This window comes from Argopecten irradians, chromosome 10 (genome assembly GCF_041381155.1).
Source record: "Argopecten irradians isolate NY chromosome 10, Ai_NY, whole genome shotgun sequence".
Classification (NCBI taxonomy): Eukaryota; Metazoa; Mollusca; class Bivalvia; order Pectinida; family Pectinidae; genus Argopecten; species Argopecten irradians.
In genome coordinates, this window is record NC_091143.1 from 11,131,424 (window position 1) to 11,152,127 (window position 20,704).

At 35.0% G+C, this 20,704-nt stretch overlaps 1 protein-coding gene across 1 annotated transcript; it reads right to left on the bottom strand.

Annotated features, from left to right (window-relative positions):
- Window positions 1–12,775: 12,775 nt before the first annotated feature.
- Window positions 12,776–15,311, bottom strand: LOC138333107 (C1q-related factor-like). The gene is made up of 2 exons (XM_069281242.1): window positions 14,928–15,311; window positions 12,776–13,806 (listed from the first exon to the last, which is right to left on the bottom strand). Exons 1-2 carry the CDS (start codon window positions 15,253–15,255, stop codon window positions 13,406–13,408), a joined length of 729 nt encoding a protein of 242 aa, XP_069137343.1. The 5' UTR covers window positions 15,256–15,311; the 3' UTR covers window positions 12,776–13,405.
- Window positions 15,312–20,704: the final 5,393 nt, after the last annotated feature.

Genomic DNA, 20,704 nt, shown 5'->3' on the forward strand with positions numbered 1-20,704 from the left:
CACTTAATTCTTATATTTTATCCAACTATTTGGCTTGCTTATTTGACCTCCTTTAGCTTTCATTGTAACATATAGTTGGTAAGTAGTGAGTGTTGGTCGGTGTTTTTTGTCTGGGCATTCGGCTCTCTTCCAACATACAAGATACGAGATATAAGATCACTAAGTTTAATTTAGTGTCGTATACATACAATGGAATAATAGTAGCTCTGTAGAGCTACATTTATTCTTACGATAAACAATGGTATACAGATTTAATAACAAATGAAATTGTATAAATGTAAAAAAATAGGATAGTAATGATAATGTCAAGTTATAAATAGCTTAAATTTCTCACAGCATGCAGTTTCAATGCAAAAACATACATTATGTAGTAGATACATTCTATGGGACATGTTAGAAAAGCTAAGCTAAAAATGATGCTGTATGAAATGTTCGTGGTACATACTACAACCAAGCTAAAAAAAACTGCTAGACAAGGCTCGTATATATAAGTACAATACCAATATGGTATAGGTTAAAATTTGACAGAATACATGCTAATATAGCATAACCTAAAACAATTGGATCACAATTGTAACACATACAATGTGGATAATAAGAAAAAATACATAAAAAACAGACTATAAAACAAGAAAAACAAAGTAGAGACAAGACAATAAATAAATAAATAAAGAATGCATCTTAGCAGTGAGCTCTATAAAAGGATTTTAGACAAAGAAAGTTTACATGTGATGTATGAAAAAGCACTAAAAGTAGAATTTATGTTTACTCACAAATAGCGAAAGACAACAGCTGGCTGTCCCAGGTGTGCAACATCCTGCGAAAAGTCTGGTAGTTATCAACCTTCAGGAGTTCATTCGACAGACTGTTCTACACCAGCCTTCATAAGGAATGATTTCTTTTTTCATATGAGGTTGAATTAACTATTGGTGATCTGATAATGTTTCCTCTTCTGGAATTATACATAGGGTCATTTCTAATAGTTACGTTACTTAAAGAAACTGGTGCTTAACCATTTATTCAGATGATATGTAAAAATGTAAATTTGTTTCTGCGTAAAATATCTATCACAGGTGAAGTAAAATCACTCTTTCTTGCATCTTTTCCATCTTTTCTTGTGTTGCTGAGGCTACAAAAATGTCATGCTAAGGGGCAATGATTATTTGAATCAATACAAGATCTATAAAGTCATTACCAATTTGGTAGGGTTTCCTCCCATTCTTTTCTAATTAGCTAATTGTTTGGAGGCCTTTTTGCATAGTTTGGAAATATGGTTGTCAATCTTCAAAACTGAATCAATTTCGACAACTAATAAGCTTACAGTCATTGTATTCAATTGTCTGGTCTCCAATACAAATTGACTTATGTTATACGACTTCTGTCCGATACATATTGCTTGAATTTACTAAGTTATGCTTTCATTGTATTTCTGGAAAACCAGTCAATCAAAAATTTCATTTGATTTTCCATGGGTCTTTTTAGTTCGACTGGACAGTTACTGATGTAGGATAAGGTGTTGTCATCAGCAAAGTTATACAATGCACAGTTTGTTAAAAAGCTAAAAATGTCATTGAGAAAAATATTAAAAATTAGCGGGCCGTTTATAGACCCCTGAGGGACACCCATTTTGAGCAGCTTCAAGTCACTGACCCTGGGGCCGAGCCGAATCCGCTGCTTTCTATCACTAAGGTAGCTGCTAATGAGACTGATTGTAGCCTCATACCGCCCATAGGCTTGCAGCTTCCCCAGCAGCAGATTGTGGGGGATGCAGTCAAACGTCTTTGACAGATCCATCAGTATTGCACCGACACATTGATGGTTGTCCAATGCCTGGCGCCAATCATCCAGAAGCCGCAATAGAGTAGACTGGCACCCAAAGGCAGGCCTGAAAGCCGCCAAGTAAGGGTTGAAATAAGAGTTGAAAAAGTCACCAAGTTAAGTATGCATGACCTTCTCAAAAACTTTGGAAAGTGTAGGTAGGATACTTACAGGCATGTAGTTATCTTTATCCAAAGGGTCGTTTTTCTTATAAATAGGTGTAGCCTGTGCCTGTTTTAATCTGTCTGGGAAAAGTTTGTAACATCTAAGGTGCTTAGAATGATCACTGCTGTTAATAAGATCAAATTGCCTGTGCCTTCTGTTGCTCCAGATTTACTATGGGATAGTTTAGAGGTGGTTAAAACGTCAGTGATAGGAATTCTGGAATAGTATGACAGAGATGTTTCCTGGTGAGGTGTATCCTGAATCCTGAAACTTAAAGGTGTTTTTTTCATTATTTCATGTACATGCGAAATTAGAACACTAGGCTGTGTAAATTATTTTGACAATATGGTAACATTAGGCAAAGCTCACTTTCCCTGTGCCCCCACTACCCCTGTTGCGTATTCAAACTGTGGTTCTTACTACATTCAAATAACAGTACGAACTACGTCATACATTGTTATACATGAACATATCTAAAAGAGATGATAATAGTTCTAAAACAATTACACAGCAAATGATGTTCCATTAATAATAAATAACTACCATGATAAATGAACTGTAAACCAACTTTCTTTCGTGGCTATTTAATTTCTCAACTTTCGCAACAAAACAAATTAGCGAACACAGAAATTCGCGAATTGAAAAAATGAATGGAAATTATTACTATCAATCCATACGATGTAAATGATAAGGCCAAAAGAAAAAAAAACATGCCTTTTTAGGGTTACATTGAGAAAAAAATAGGGTAGGTAGGTCGGAATTTGTTTTTTAGTGTCTTTCACTCTAAAGTAATGGTCGGAACCGGAGTCTGAGATCGAAATCCCGACTTTTTTTTTCATAGAAAAGTGGGAAACAAAATTACGATCGGGGATAAAAAATTATGGTCGGTCGGGTAACCCTAAACAGACATTTTTTGGCCTAATTTTTGGTTCACAATGGATCGCGAAATTCGCAAAAAAATAAATCGCACGCGAAAGAAAGTTGGTTCACAATATCGGTTTGAAATCAAAATTTAATTTAACAAGGTTTTCCACAGTTTATGTCTAGTCCATCACTGCTCTATGTATTAGTCTTGACCCCCAGGACATCGATGTAGCGTCGTTCTAATTTATCTGCGGGGTATCCACAACGTCACCGAATGCGGAAGTTTCTGTTGATGTATATATAATCAGTGTCTTGGCAAGACAAGTCACCGCCAACATCTGCACTACATCATCAGGTTTATATTAAATATATAGCATGCTTAAGGCGCTAAACTATCTGTGGTATTCACGTGAGGTTGTGACATATCGAATATTATTTGACATTAATATTCAAATTTTCCGCGAAAACAAACGTATCGGAATATCTCTGATTAAACCGATTGAATTACACTGCAGGGGAAGTCACTCTATAATCGCTCTTTGACTAGAACGTTGCTTTCGATGTCACAAGTCAGAAAGCGCCGGTAATTTTGGATTAAAATATTGCGTTTGACTATATAGACATCGTTTATATGCATTTGCATGGTTTGTGTGTGATCATGGATTATCGGAGGACTGATGCGTGACTATGACTCTGGGAAAAAAGGTATACTGTTGTGAAAAAATTAACTTTAATCGAGGTGGGGGTAAAAAAATCCAATATGGCGACTGTCGTCCCTTTCTCTGTTTTATAGTAAATATCCCGATTTTTTAATAATTTTTCAAATCCCATATTTTCCGAAAAAAATTCACATGACTGTCATATATACTCATCAGTCCATCCACCAAATACAAAAAATGTATGACAATATCCATTTTCATTGAGTTGGCCCCCTGTGGTAATAACGTCACTGCCTCGTTAACAAATTTATATAATTTTTTTCTGACAAAAAACCCAGGCAGACTTTAGGATTTGCGTTGAAATACAATACCGTTATCATCAATGGAGAAATTGACTTTCTTTTGTTTGATCACAGTATAATTGGTATAATAGCAAAATATTTAAATTGTGATTTCCTTTCATCTATTATGGACTATTGAAATGCCATAAAAATAGAGAGTGAGGTTATAAACATATGTTTCACAACTTCTTCCGGAACAGTAAAACAATTGGCACTCGGTAGCGGCGAAGATCCATGGAACTCCTGAATTTGGCTCTTTCTGCTTAATCCTGTCGGCTTTGGTGTTTATTATTTTATTTTACGTAATGGTATCCTATATGATACCAGCAGATATCCGTTTGTAGTGAGTGTTGTTTATTTTCGAAATTGCAGCAAATTCTTAAATATGATTACATTTTCATAATTGGCTTACTGGTTAATTACGCTAAACGCAAAACATTACCTAATATAATGTGAGCATAATCTTCACTGTAGGCGAAATAATGCGCGTGTGAAGTGTGTATACATTTTCGAAGATTCCAGCTTGGTCGTTTTGGGTCTCCTTCTGATAACGGAATTTCCCTTTCACTTTTCTTCCAGTGTTTTGTATTGACGATTACTGTCAAAGCCACCACTATCGCACATCATCAACTCCAACCGCTACTGAAGAGTGCTTTATAGAAACAGAAACTGCATTGTATTTATAAACTCGACCAGATAACAGAGCCTAGAACCTTACACGTAACCTAAGGTCAAAAGTTCAGGTAGGAAAAAGATAGATGATATATCAATTTTACTCACATTTTATTATTATGTAATCGGAGTTGCAGGTATACTATTAACTCTATATTAGTCTATGTGTAAAGGGTTGGCAATACCGTTACATTAATTAGCATACTTAAATAACAGCTATTATTCCTCTTAACTCCGTCATAGTAACCTGAAAATCTGAAAATATAATAATGGATGTACCCTCCAGCCTTCCGAACCAGACATAAAAGTAAGTAACTTTTGCAGCTAAAGAAAAATACTAAATCGTCCGCACCTGTTCTTGAAAGAGAAAAAAACACCATTTGTCAGCGGTGGAGCATCTTTAAGTTATTGATATAATGTACATGACATTTCAATATCCTTGTTACACCCTTACAGAAAAGTGACGTGTTTTGGAGTTACCCCCCTTCCAACATTACAAAATGCAATTTCATTTAGCCATCAGAGATAGTCTCGCATATGTGCGATAATGTGAAAAAGTCTATTTATGCTGCTCGTTGGTCTTTAATTGTTTTCATTTTCAAGAATGATTCTTTACCGAGTTTTTCCATTTGATTTTAAGACTGATCTTCTCTCAATGGTGGTAATCTTTCTAATATATGGCACTGTTGTGTGTCACTAATATATGGAACACAACTGGTGTAAGGTTATAGGACTCGTTCATGTGTAGATATGAAGGCTAGGGACATTCTACCCGAGGGTCACACAAAGCTGTGCTTGCCGAGGTTTTACAACATTTTGTGATCCCGAGAGTAGTATATCCTTCTCCTTCATATCTACACAAGAAAGAGTATTTTTCTCACATACCTCGACTTTGTATTGCTATTTTACTACAGTATGAGTTTGCGCTATTTAGAAATAAATTCGGGAAAAAAACCGCTGCTGAAAGTCCATTCTCCATACATGAAAATTGCGTGATATTTTCATTGTATATTCGCAAACATCTTTGTTTGTAACCTTTTAACTTAGTCCGGCCTAGTTTCTGAAATTATTCGGTACTATTTTGGAATATCCAGGATATGCCTACCGTTCACGGCCAAAGTGCTAGTGTAATAAAAGACCCTTAAAAGAAATCATTACGGATCCTTGTTTCTTTTACGAAATCAACATTTTGTATAACAAGTGAAAAAATTCCTTGTTATACTTCTTTGATGACCAAGAAAAGATGCATTAAATGTGTACGTATTTTTACTACTGTGGGAAATATGTCATTCCGGTGATTGTGACGTCATTGTTTGGTGGGACTGACTGACGTTTCATTCACTCCTACTAAAATCAACGTCACTCGAATGTTCGGGATCAAAGCATCAAATTTAAAATTGGGAATCAAAATAAAGAAATTGAACATTTATTTACTGACATCGTAGTATTTTTTCCGTCGCAACTGTTACAGAAATTCTGAAAACTGAAATTCTTTTCATGAAATCATCTGGTATCGATACCAGATCGGTTCTATACTGGTTCTATACCTGACTAATGTCGATATTAGTGCTGAAAATGCCGTGTTTATTGATATTTTTCCGCTTCATTTTAAGTTCGCAAAGTCAACGGGCGTCAGACCGTTTGTTTTTAACGAGAACCAACCCCTGCGAGATGGTAATTATGACATCATGAATATTCATGAATGATTCATGAACTTTCAAGAATATTAGCAGATTGTGTTTCATGAAAAAAGTTCATGGATATTCACCAAATGACTCTCATGAACTCTTCATAAAGTTTTATTGATCTATGAAACATTCATGATTGTACATGATCAAGGTATCAAGAATTATCCATGAAGATTTATGCATGAGTGATATTAATTAAAATTCTTTAATATTAATGAAAATGTTTTATTCATTTTTAATGAATATCAGTTATGCATAAAACTTCATGAATGATTCTTGACGTGCTATTTCATTCATTTTGATGAATTTTAATGATTATCCACTGAAGTCACATAATTTGTCACATGACCACACGAGTCACATGGTTTTAATAGATATTTCCAGTCAAAACAGTCACCATCCAAAATGGCTCCTGCATCTGCTGGCATGTGAAAGGGGAATACTTATTCATCTTAAAGTGTAAGTTTTAGCACATTAATGAACGAATTATTCCATTCCTGGATTTCTTTAATTCAGATAAGCACTTCCAGTAGGTTTTAAATTATCTTTTTCAAAATGAAATTGTTGCACACTGATATTGCTATAGTGATTATGCATAGATATTGGTTTGTGGAATTTTGTAAAATTGAATTCAATTGCCTATATAAACTATCATGCTTTACAATTATATGTTTATTTTGGACACATTCTAATTTACTTGGAATGTATTATGAAATTGATTGCTGAGTATCACTGAAAACAGACGACTTTGTTAGCACTTATCTGTGGCAGTATGAAACTATAATGAACATAGCAAACTGTTGGTGATTTCATGTTAAACTCTTCTGAATCTATATATGAATATGTGGATTTATACCTATTGCCATAAGAATTTGTTTCATCAAATATTGAATTGATTCCAATCGAATTGCCATTGGTTTGATAGAAAATTTCAATTCTGGACCCCCCGTAGAGTTCATGAAATTCAGATGCCGCTGACTCAAACTTGCATTAATTAAACTTAATGAACATGAGTCAAATTCATGAATATTCATGAAATGTTCTAGTTCATGAAATTTCATGAATATTCATGAATTATTTGTGCATACTGCTGCGAGTTGTAGTTCATGAATAACTCATGATTTATCACAAATAATAATTTATGATCATTCATGATGGTTTTAAGTTCATGAATATTCTTAAAATATTCATGAACTTTTTTATGAATTTTCATGAATGGAAGCAATTGGAACTATGAAGATATCTTTAACAGTAATCTTATTATTATCAGCATATAGAATGTAAAGTTATTACTATATTTGCAATGTGGGTGTTGCTCATTACTTTCTCTTTAAACAAACTTAAGTAGCTTAAACACTTGCTTTAAACATGGAAACTTCAGAAGGTACTTAGTTGACAGACGATATCATTCATTGAATGTGGCTTAATTTATGCACGTAACATTAGCGATTGTGACTCTAGGATGTAATCATCTTAAGAACGTCATGTCAATATCCACATGCAGTACTAAATATCAATCTAAAACTATCAGATCGTTTAGTTTTGAGCAAAAATATTGAAGTTTCAATGCTGAAATGAAACAAAAGCTTAACTTGGTCACTATGACCTACTTTTTGAAATTTTCATCAGTTCTCTTTAACTGAACTTCATAAACCTAAGATTTTCAAGCAAAACAATATTACATCTTTTCTTAGACTAATGCTGAATTAATTAGGACTTCAACAATGAATATATGAATTTTCACCCTTTGACCTTTTATCCCGGAAATTACCTAGAGCCTAGAAAAAAATAAATTTTCTGAATAGCTGGTATTTTCTTTCTGTTTGTTAGATGGCTACAAGAAACATCACTTCGGATGTGTAGCACAAATTCAAAGGAGTCATGTCATTGTTTAATAACGTGCGGCCATGACAACCCAAGTTATAGTATTATATTTATGATCCAAGCGAGCATATAACAATAGCGATGTCATTGGGTAAAATAAAGGCGTCCTACGTTTGATAAATGTTTACGGTAAGCATATGCATTGGTGAAAGCAATTAGGGTTTTCTGTCAAAACTGACCACAGTATCATCCCTGAATAAGAAAACCACTAAACGAAGATGCCTTTTCTCCACGGATATGTGATGACGCCGTAGTTCGGTATTTGATCCTGATCCTGATCCTTACTCGTCACCAATATCTAAATGGATCACAGCTGACATACTTCCGGTGGAGTTATTGTTTGCATCATCTGCACGGTTAAGTGCGATTGAAGACGAATTGACCATCAATTCAGTGTTAACGTGGACGCTGTTTGGTAAGTCGATGATCTAGGAGAAGAAATAGGTCCCAGACTTACAGCAAGTGAAGACACCAGTATGACCACTGTAGCAATTTCCAACATTAGTGACAACGTTTTCAAACACAACTACCAGCTCTACAGCTACGCTGTGATTTAGCTGGGCAAAGAACATTACTTGACGTCCGACTGAAAAACAAAATAAAATATACCAAACATCAAAAATATGAAACTTTGAAATCTGAAATATCAGTATGAGTTAAGGAAAATATTGCCAACGCTCTACACCCTAACCGTAAGATATTACCGATATCAAGTACTATGAGATTTTTAGGCCTGTGTGAAGTTGTTTTCTGCTGATAATGTCTTAAGGATAATTTGACAACAAGGTAATTTGTTTTATATACTCCATAATATGTATTTATTACATCGACATTATTTTGCGTTTCGAAATATGAACACTTTGCAATTACAGAAAATGAAGGGAAATATAGGTTAAAGTTGAGAACAATTTTGACAAATACTCCTAATGACAAATAGTTCATACATGTAACCACTAATAGAAACAAATATCATAAACTAAGCCATACTTTTCAACCGGAAGAATATGTTTCTATATTTATATCATAATTTATTACTATAGAGCCTGTTATTTTTGTAGGGATAATGTTTTTGCGATTGCTCGAAATATTGCTATGATCGCATAAATGATATCTGCGCAATATAAAGAAATGGATGAGTCATACTTATATAACCCTCGCAGCTAAATCGCGAAAAGGGGCTAAAATTTTATTTTCTCGTTTTAAGGTCAACATTTCGACCACAATACGGCGTGTTATTCCACTCTCAGGCCACTGCAGAAATGTCTTGGTGAGTGTTGGATATATTGATAGTGTAATAACACCTTTCGATCTTTTAATTGGTCGAGATTTTAAACTTTGACCCGAACTACGCTTTTGTTTATGTCACGTCACAAATTGTCAACGTCATCAATAGTCGAATATTTCATGTTTTTCCCATTCGTAGCCTAAACTATCCACTCAATATTCGTAATGGTATTTTGTTTAGCGGTATATATTGCCGTACTCTGATCGATGCTTGCAGAACAAAATGCTCTTTAAACCAGATGTTTGAATATTTCATGTTTTTCCCATTCGTAGCCTAAACTATCCACTCAATATTCATAATGGTATTTTGTTTAACGGTATATATTGCCGCACGATAACTCTGAAGTGGTTTCGCCAGAATTAACGCACCTATGCCAGACCTAACTAGGCGACAATGATTTGATGAGTATTGGGCGGGAAGTATATGTCACTTTGCATTGTGCGTTCGTGTAGATTTATAGAACCATGTCACACAACTCGTGAATGTTGGGTATGGATCTAATTCCACACTCAAAAGTTGTTGTTTTTCGCTAAAGCTCGTGTCTTTTGCAACTTTTGGAAAATAATTCACTCGTGAGGACTAATTTCAATATCCAACAACCATTCATTGTGTAACCTCTATGTAATCAATATACACAGATATACGATCAGGATGTTCAAGAAAGCATTTCTTGACTTTAAACTAAAATAGCTTCTTCTTAAAAATCATAGTTGCATGAATAAAGACATTGTGGAAAGCAAAATATACCCTTCATTTGTTGAAATGTGTGTTGTTATAGTCATTTACAGTTAGCATTTCATAATAAAACATTACGACGTCATTTATAGCATCACTTGAAACTATGATATAGTGGTTTTTATCAAGGTAAAAATGACGTAACTTCATAACATTTTGGAAATTATAGAAATTTAATTCATGTGGCATATACTGCATGCATATAATAACGGCACCCATAGATACATATTAATCAAATTTTATAGATATGCTTGTCTGAATTGATTAAATTAATATCTGGATCATCACATGCAAAAACGCAGGGATCTTGTGATCAAATAAAAGGACGTTGCGTTCGAATCAGTTTGTTCAAATCAAATGGGGTTTTTTTTCTAGAAAGTGTAACATAATTGTAATCTACTCAGCAATAAGAACATCTTACTTCCATTTAATATCGTTTTGTTTTCATACAAAAATATTGATACTAACGCAACCAGCTACCTCTATACTTGGGTGACCATAGTTAAAAAAAACATCGGTTGGTCTAGCGGCAATCGTCCTTTTAATTACCAAATTAACACTTACAAGACAAGCTGGCTGTGATGATGTTCCTAGCACATTTGAGAGTCTCAATATAGTCAGATGACACATTCATCACACAATCCACCAGCTGCATGTTCTGGGTTTGAAGTTCATGGATCGTCCTCTCCAGTACTGTTACTTTCTGCTCTATTGACACGGATGACTGATCAATTGTACCATTTGGTGCACCACTCGTATCATGAAGGTTCAGAACTAGTGTACTGACAACGAGATATCCAAAACTAGTCATGGTTCCGGTGTGTGTGGGCGGCGGGAAAATCTTTCATGACCCGGCAACCTCTCAACAACTGCCACCTAATTGTTTAGATACTATATATATGTATATATATATATAATTAATAGTAAGGTTTACTAATGCTTGGTGCAATGCTCAACTGATTCAACTGATAAATATCAAAATAAATCCCATTGATGCCTTGATGGTTACTATTTAATATTTTATTCCCAATAGAAAACAGCCAATCATAAACAAGTTTAGACGTTAGATTCTGAAGGACCACAATTATATGCTGTTAATCGGTATTATACCTTGTTATCACCTCATATTTTTTTTCTAGTCGATGATATTTCCACTTGCATTGTGATGCCCATGTCATAATTAGTGACATGTTCCAATACTGGGCATAGTTTTTGGCATGATATATTATCTTCAGTAATTGATTCATTGCAAAACACCAGGTTTGATGAATTAAGCTGTAGAAAGTACTATTTTGTGTGACTTATGTATGTTAATAAAAAAACATACCTGTAGCAATCACTTTACCATTATAATTTAGCACTGTAAAAATGCGAAATGAAATTATAGACCACTACTTTGCTTCATGATCTGACAGTATATACTCATTCACTGCACCGTAAATGTGAAAGTACTGCCAAAAATCCTTTTCAACTCTTGTTTGTACTTTTACAATTAAAACCTAAGCATCGTAAGTGTTTTGATTCTATGTTGGTCTTATACAGGAATTTTAGACTGTGAGACAGTGGCTTGTATCGTTGGAGTCGTTTGATTATTGGTATAATAAACATTATACTTTAATATCAGGATTTTTATTATCCTTTTCCATTAAATATTCTAAGCACCAAGAACTGACGCGATGTATGTAGTGACAGATTAGTTGGAGTTACCTTCCTTCCAACAATACAAAATACAACTTTAAACATCAGAGGTCAGGAAACTGCGAGACGGAAAATGAAATATGAAAAATATTTTGGCATATGATTATGTAAATCAAAAGTTTACATGTATGCTGCTTGCTAGTTGTCAGTTATTTTCATTATCAATAATGATTTTTTATTGAGTTTTTCATTTGATTTTAGATTTATTTATCTTCTTTAAATGTTGGTAACCTTTCTTACATGTATGTATAGCACTGTTATGTGCCACTATAGAAGACACTGGTCATGTTGTATGCTCATGTTGTATGACTCTGCTGTATGGTATTGCATAGTATTGTTGTATGGCATCGTTGCATAGGACTGCTGTTTAAGATATGTCAGAGGCGTATTCAGAATGCCGAGCGCTCGCGAGCGTTAGCGGGCGCTTGCTTCTGAAAGCACAGTAACGGAGCCCTGTTTAGGGATTTTTTAAATATATATTTATTCTGATGATAGTGCCAGAGCAAGTGCACGAGAGACCACCGTACAAAAAACGTTCCAGCACCCGCTGCCGTTCAGAAATTGTTTTGCAACGCGAGCGCTCGCCATCCTGAACACATCAAATTGTTGAACGATAGACCAAAGACCGTTAAAAGGCAAGAATATTAAATCACAATTTCCCCATCAGGAAACGGTCTGCAGTTACCCATATGGCAAACGACATTAGATAATATGGATAATTATGGTTAAGATTGGTATATTTTATTAATACTTTTTTATAAGTATATAAGATTATTGAATTCATATCAATTGAAATTTTGTGAAGCATGTCTGAGACATTTTCGTGAGCTTCGGCATTCATGAAATGAAATAAAATTAAAAAAAATCTAGGTTTCTAAATGAACGACGTTAACTTCATATGATATTTTATGAAACGAGTCTAAGAGATTTTGTAGGCGTCGGCGATCAAAAAGTTAAACTTCCAGATAAATTTTCTGAAGTCCTATATTAACTACATATAGATTTCAGATATTTTCATCACAAATAATTTCGAAGAACTTCATGTCAATGTTTTGTGAAAATCCAGCTAAGACCAACCCTTTGTCCCGCCGTCCTCGAAATCCTGACGTTACGTCGTTTTTCCTGACGTCAATTGATGTTTTTGGTCATGAAGTCATATTGAATTTCCAGCAAACGGAAATAGGTTCAGGTCATATTACTCTGGTGACATATGCTAAAATATGACCCAGGCGAAATCATTGGATATGCAGCGGATAACCTGATCAACTTATTTATTATACAGCTACAACAAGCTTCACTTCGAATGTGTTTTACATATTCAGAGGAGTCATTTTATTGTTTAATAACGTAAGGTCATGACGATTCATTCTACTTCCCAGCCAATGAAGTACACCCATGTTATATGATTACACTTGTGACATCGGCAAACATATAACACTTAGTATCATGCGATTTATTTGAAAAACTGTGCCTTATCATTATGTTCTTGGTATTACTAGCCCGATTGTCTGGAACAAGATCGTCTTAAATTTGATTGATAGTTACGGTAAGCATATGCATTGGTGAAGGCAGCTTTCAAAACTGAACACAGTATCATCACTGAATTAAAAAGCCACTAAACGAAGATGCCTTTTCTCCACGGATAAGTGATGACACCGGATGTCGGTAATTGATCATGATCCTTACTTCGTCACCAATATCTAAATGGATCACAGCTGACATACTTCCGGTGGAGTGATAGTTTTCATCACCTGCACGATTATATGCGATTGAAGACGAGTTGACCATCAATTGAGTGTTAACGCGGTGACCGGCGGTTAAGTCAATGACCCAGGAGAAGAAATAGGTCCCAGACTTACAGCAAGTGAAAACACCAGTATGACCACTGTAGCAATTTCCAACATTAGTGACAACGTTTTCAAACACAACTACCTGCTCTACAGCTACGTTGCTTAAGTGATGATTTAGCTGGGCAAAGAACATTACTTGACGTCCAACTGGAAAACAAAATAAAATATACCAAACATCACAAATATAAAATTCTACAAATTTGAAATATAAGTATGGATAAAGGAAAATATTGCCAATGCTCTACACCCTAACAGTAAAAAATTACCGAGATAAAGTACTATGAGATTTTGTAGCACGTGTGAAGTTGTTTAAAGCTGAGAATTTGCTGAAGGATAATTTGGACAAAAAGGTATTTTGTTTCATATACTTCACAATTGTTTTTTGTGTTACGAAATGTGAACACTTTGCAATTACAGAATAAAAAGAGAAATATCGGTTATTTAAGAACAATTTTGACAAATACTAATATAAATAAATAATGACAATTAGTTCATACAGGTAACCAATAATAGAAACAACTTAACTAAGCCACACTTTTCAACTGGAAGAATATGTTTCGATATATTTAATAGAGTATTACTGTAAAGCTAGTTATTTTCGGAGGGATGACGTTTTTGCGAGTTCGCGGAACATTGCTATCATCGCAAAAATCTTATCTACGAATTATAAAGAAAAGGGTGAGTCATAATTATATAGCCCTACAGCTAAATAGCGTAAATTTAAAGTGTCTAAAATTTGATTTTCTCGAGCGCAATATCATTTTGTTCAAATAAAACAGTTTTCCTAGAAAATGAAATAGAAATGCATTTGACCCAACAATTGCAACGTCTTATTTTCATATAATTGGTAATAAATGCAATGTATTTTTAGAACGCAATAACGTTTTGTTCCCATGCAAAAATAGTTCATTCCTACGTGATTGAAACTAAAGGCATTCATTCAACGACTAACAAATGTAATCATTGATAAAGGTACCAGTTACTTCTATACTTGAATGACCATATCGCAAAGAAACAGCAGATAATCAAGCGGTCATTGCCATATTTTGTAAAAAAAAAAGAACATAGAATGAAATAACGTTTTGTTTGTTTTTATGCTAAAATATTCCATTCTTAAGTGGTTGAAATCAAAGATATTCATTCAAAGACTGATATTTACAACCATTGAGAAAGGTAACAGCTATTTATATACACGGATAACCTCAATTCAAAGAAACATCGGTTGGTCAAGCGACCATCGGCCTATCAAGGAAACAAATAACACTTACAAGACAAGCCAGCTGTGATGATAGCCCTGGCACATTTTACAGTCTCATTATTGTCAGACGACACATTCATCACACAATCCACCAGCTGCATGTTCTGTGTTTGAAGTTCATGGATCGTCCTCTCCAGGACTGTTACCCTCTGTTCTATTGACACGGATGACTGATCATTGGTACCAGCTGGTGCGCCACTCGTGTCGTGAAGGTATAGAACTAGTATACTGACAACGAGATAGCCAAAACGAGCCATGGTTCCTGTGTGGGGAATTCGTAAAGAAATGATGTCTAACAGAATATACATACACGTATATCTCGATTGAAATATTTGCATTTAGTATATATATTATCTGTTCGTAATTATAGATGGTATGTTATTACATAAGTTCTTTGCCCAGAGATAAAACACATAGCAGGTCCTTTATATTAAATGTTATTGACGTTACAGTATTTACGTCAATAGGTGAGTTTTGTGTTTACGTAAGTGCGATAAACGGTGTGAACATAAACACCGCTCATGGCAATTGTTTATGTATCGTCGGTGTGTTTTCGTGTTTGAGGATGTTCCCGTGACTTTAAGAAGCTCTTTTATGACCCTGTAACCTCTCCACATGTATAGTGTATGTTTTTGTGTACTAAAATGTAAAAACAGCTGTTGCCAACGTTTTCGGTGGAAACAAAAAAATGACATGTTGTCGTAATATTCATTAAAAAAATGTAAATTAAGAGAGATTTTAATATTGTATTCCTATAAAAATACAAACATTGTTAGAAATAAGATGCAATATCTACAATACAAAGGTTTTAAGTTTACAAGTACGAACTAATAATAGAAGCTGAAATATTTATTGGAAATATTGCAAAAAATCATGATGGAGCTAATGTTTATCAGCATTGTACATGTTTGTCGATCCATTTGAATGAAAGTTTTCAATAGATTTCCGAAGAAAAAAATACCACGTGAAAAGTCTCATCCATTTATGCACATATACATGTAACTTTAATAGTTTTTTTTTCAAAATTAGGGAGTAATCGGTTAAAAACAATTATATTTGGTTCTATTTAACCTTCAAATTGTTGAACAAAGTGCCCAATTATTGTGTGTGAAATCACAACTCCCCATGAAGTTCCCATCCTATCCTGTGTGTGTGTGATATCAGAACTCTCCAACAAGGTCCCTATCCTTACATGTGCGTGTGATATAATAACAACCCACCAAGGTCCCATCTTAACATATGTGTGTGATATCCCAACAACCTATCAATGTCCATATCCTTACATGTGTGTTTGATATCACAACAGTCCAACAAGGTCCCCATCCCTACATGTGTGTGTGTTATCACAACTCCCCCAAGGTCCCCATTCTAACATGTGCCTGTGATATCACAACAACCCACCAAGGTCCCATCCTAACATATGTGTGTGATATAAAAACAACCCACCAAAGTCCCATCCTAACATATGTTTGTAATATTACAACAACACACCAAGGTCCCATCCTAACATTTGTGTATGATATAAAAACAACCCACCAAAGTCCCATCCTAACATATGTTTGTAATATTACAACAACACACCAAGGTCCCATCCTAACATTTGTGTGTGATATAAAAACAACCCACCAAAGTCCCATCCTAACATATGTTTGTAATATTACAACAACACACCAAGGTCCCATCCTAACATTTGTGTGTGATATAAAAACAACACACCAAAGTCCCATCCTAACATATGTTTGTAATATTACAACAACACACCAAGGTCCCATCCTAGCATTTGTGTGTGATATAAAAACAACCCACCAAAGTCCCATCCTAACATATGTTTGTAATATTACAACAACACACCAAGGTCCCATCCTAACATTTGTGTGTGATATAAAAACAACCCACCAAAGTCCCATCCTAACATATGTTTGTAATATTACAACAACACACCAAGGTCCCATCCTAACATTTGTATGTGATATAAAAACAACCCACCAAAGTCCCATCCTAACATATGTTTGTAATATTACAACAACACACCAAGGTCCCATCCTAACATTTGTGTGTGATATAAAAACAACCCACCAAAGTCCCATCCTAACATATGTTTGTAATATTACAACAACACACCAAGGTCCCATCCTAACATTTGTGTGTGATATAAAAACAACCCACCAAAGTCCCATCCTAACAGCACAGCACAAATATTACAACAACACACCAAGGTCCCATCCTAACATTTGTGTGTGATATAAAAACAACCCACCAAAGTCCCATCCTAACATATGTTTGTAATATTACAACAACACACCAAGGTCCCATCCTAACATTTGTGTGTGATATAAAAACAACCCACCAAAGTCCTATCCTAACATATGTTTGTAATAGTACAACAACACACCAAGGTCCCATCCTAATATTTGTGTGTGATATAAAAACAACCCACCAAAGTTCCATCCTAACATATGTTTGTAATATTACAACAACACACCAAGGTCCCATCCTAACATTTGTGTGTGATATAAAAACAACCCACCAAAGTCCCATCCTAACATATGTTTGTAATATTACAACAACACACCAAGGTCCCATCCTAGCATTTGTGTGTGATATAAAAACAACCCACCAAAGTCCCATCCTAACATATGTTTGTAATATTACAACAACACACCAAGGTCCCATCCTAGCATTTGTGTGTGATATAAAAACAACCCACCAAAGTCCCATCCTAACATATGTTTGTAATATTACAACAACACACCAAGGTCCCATCCTAACATTTGTGTGTGATATAAAAACAACCAACCAAAGTCCCCATCCTTACATATGTTTGTAATATTACAACAACACACCAAGATCCTCTAATTAACACGTGAGTGTGATATCACAAGTCCCCAGCAAGTTGCCAACCTTACATGTGTGTGTGATATCACAAGTGTGTGTGTGATATCACAAGTCCCCAGCAAGTTGCCAACCTTACATGTGATTGTGATATCACAAGTCCCCAGCAAGTTGCCAACCTTACATGTGATTGTGATATCACAAGTCCCCAGAAAGTTGCCAACCTTACATGTGATTGTGATATCACAAGTCCCCAGCAAGTTGCCCATCCTTACACGTGTGTGATATCACAAGTCCCCAGCAAGTCCCCATCTTTACACGTGTGTGAGATATCACAAGTCCCTAGCAAGTTGCCAACCTTACATGTGATTGTGATATCACAACAACCCACCAAGGTCGCAATTTTAATATGTGTGTGTGTTATGACAACTCCTCACCAAGTTCCCATTCTTACATGTGCTTGTGATATCACAACAACCCACCAAGGTCCCCATCCTAACATGTGTGTGTGATAACAACAATCCACCAATGTCCCTATACGTACACGTGTTTTTAATATTATAACTGTAATATTATTGTTGGAAAATATGCCGAAGATGTACGAGGCCTTCATATGTATACATGTATCAGCGAGGACCGATGATATGTCAACATAAACAGTTATAAATATTCTAAGATTGATCAAATTATCGTTGGTGTTATTTTCGTTATTAATGAGTATCCGGTTTAGTTTTCATTATCGACAATATTGACTCGGGAAAGTCAGGAATTCTATAGGAAATCTACCCTGTATGCAGTCAAAAGTTTGGAGATACACACACATGTAATGTGCGACTCGTACGTATTACTGTAAGTACAACTTATATCTGTAGTATATTTGGTCTATTATGCTGAAAGGTCATAATTTTGTCATGATCTAATAAACTAGGAGTTTTAAAAATGAAAGGCAGATACGTATACGAAAAACGGTAATGATTTCTCTTATAAAGAATAACATTAAACATGAAAACAATCAACAAAAACAGTAAATAGAACATGATAAGTAGCTAGATGAGTATTTTATAAGTCGATCGAGATACATAATGTTTAGGAGATATAAATATGTTAGATAAGTATTTTATGGGTATAGATATACATAGGGTAGGTCAATATTTCATGGGAAGAGATATAGGATATACATGTATGCATAGGGTAGGTCAATTTTGTATGGGTAGAGATATAGGAGATATAGATAGGGTGGGTCAATATTTTATGGGTAAAGATATAGGTAGGGTATGTCAATATTTTATGGGTAGAGATATTGGAGATATAGATAGGATGGGTCAATATTTTATGGATAGAGATATTGTAGATATAGAAAGGGTGGGTCAATATTTTATGGATAGAGATATAGGAGATATAGATAGGATGGGTCAATATTTTATGGTAGTTATTTAGACAAGTGGTAGTTATATAGACAGATGGTAGTTATATAGACATGAGGTACTTATATAGACAGGATGTAGTTTTATAGACAGGAGGGTTGTTTTATAACAGGTTGTTGTTATATACAGGTTGTAGTTGTTAGTTAAATAGACAGGTGGTAGTTATATAGACAGGTGGTAGTTATATAGACAGGTGGTAGGTATATAGACAGGTGGTAGGTATATAGACAGGTGGTAGGGTAGTATATAGACAGGTGGTAGTTTATAGACAGGTGGTAGGTATATAGACAGGTGGTAGGTATATAGACAGGTGGTAGGTATATAGACAGGTGGTAGTTATATAGACAGGTGGTAGTTATATAGACAGGTGGTAGTTATAGACAGGTGGTAGGTATATAGACAGGTGGTAGTTATATAGACAGGTGGTAGGTATTGCTATATAGACAGTAGGTAGTTTATAGACAGGTGGTAGGTATATAGACAGGTGGTAGGTATATAGACAGGTGGTAGGTATATAGACAGGTGGTAGGTATATAGACAGTAGGTAGTTTATAGACAGGTGGTAGGTATATAGACAGGTGGTAGGTATACAGACAGGTGGTAGGTATATAGACAGGTGGTAGGTATATAGACAGGTGGTAGTTTATAGACAGGTGGTAGTTATATAGACAGGTGGTAGTTATATAGACAGGTGGTAGTTATATAGACAGGTGGTAGGTATATAGACAGGTGGTAGGTATATAGACAGGTGGTAGTTATATAGACAGGTGGTAGTTATAGACAGGTGGTAGTTATAGACAGGTGGTAGGTATATAGACAGGTGGTAGGTATATAGACAGGTGGTAGGTATATAGACAGGTGGTAGGTATATAGACAGGTGGTAGTTATATAGACAGGTGGTAGCTATATATAGACAGGTGGTAGTTATAGACAGGAAGTAGGTATATAGACAGGTGGTAGGTATATAGACAGGTGGTAGGTATATAGACAGGTGGTAGGTATATAGACAGGTGGTAGTTATATAGACAGGTATGTACTTATATAGACAGGAGGTAGTTATATAGACAGGTGTTTGTTATAGACAGGATGTAGTTTTATAGACAGGAGGTTGTTATAGACAGGTTGTAGTTACAGACAGGTGTTAGTTAAATAGACAGGAGTTAGTTATAAAGACATGTGTTTCTTATAGACAGGATGTAGTTATATTGGCAGGTGGTAGTTATATCTATAGTTATATAGACCGGTGGTAGTTATATAGACAGGTGGTAGTTATATAGACAGGTGGTAGTGTGTAGTTATACAGACAGGTGGTAGTTATATCTATAGTTATATAGACCGGTGGTAGTTATATAGACAGGTGGTAAGTATATAGACAGGTGGTAGTTATACAGACAGGAGTTAGTTATACAGAAAGGAGGTAATTATATAGACAGCTGGTAGGTATATAGACAGGTGGTAGTGATAGACAGGTGGTAGTTATAGACAGATGGTAGGTATATAGACAGGTGGTAGTTATAGACAGGTGGTAGGT

Bases quoted from the DNA above. Each gene is read 5' to 3' on its own strand.
- LOC138333107 (XM_069281242.1), bottom strand. From the start codon at position 15,255: ATGCAAATATTTCAATCGAGATATACGTGTATGTATATTCTGTTAGAC. The intron at 13,807-14,927 runs GTAAGTGTTATT...TTTGTTTTCCAG, and splicing joins CATCACAGCTGGCTTGTCTT to TTGGACGTCAAGTAATGTTC.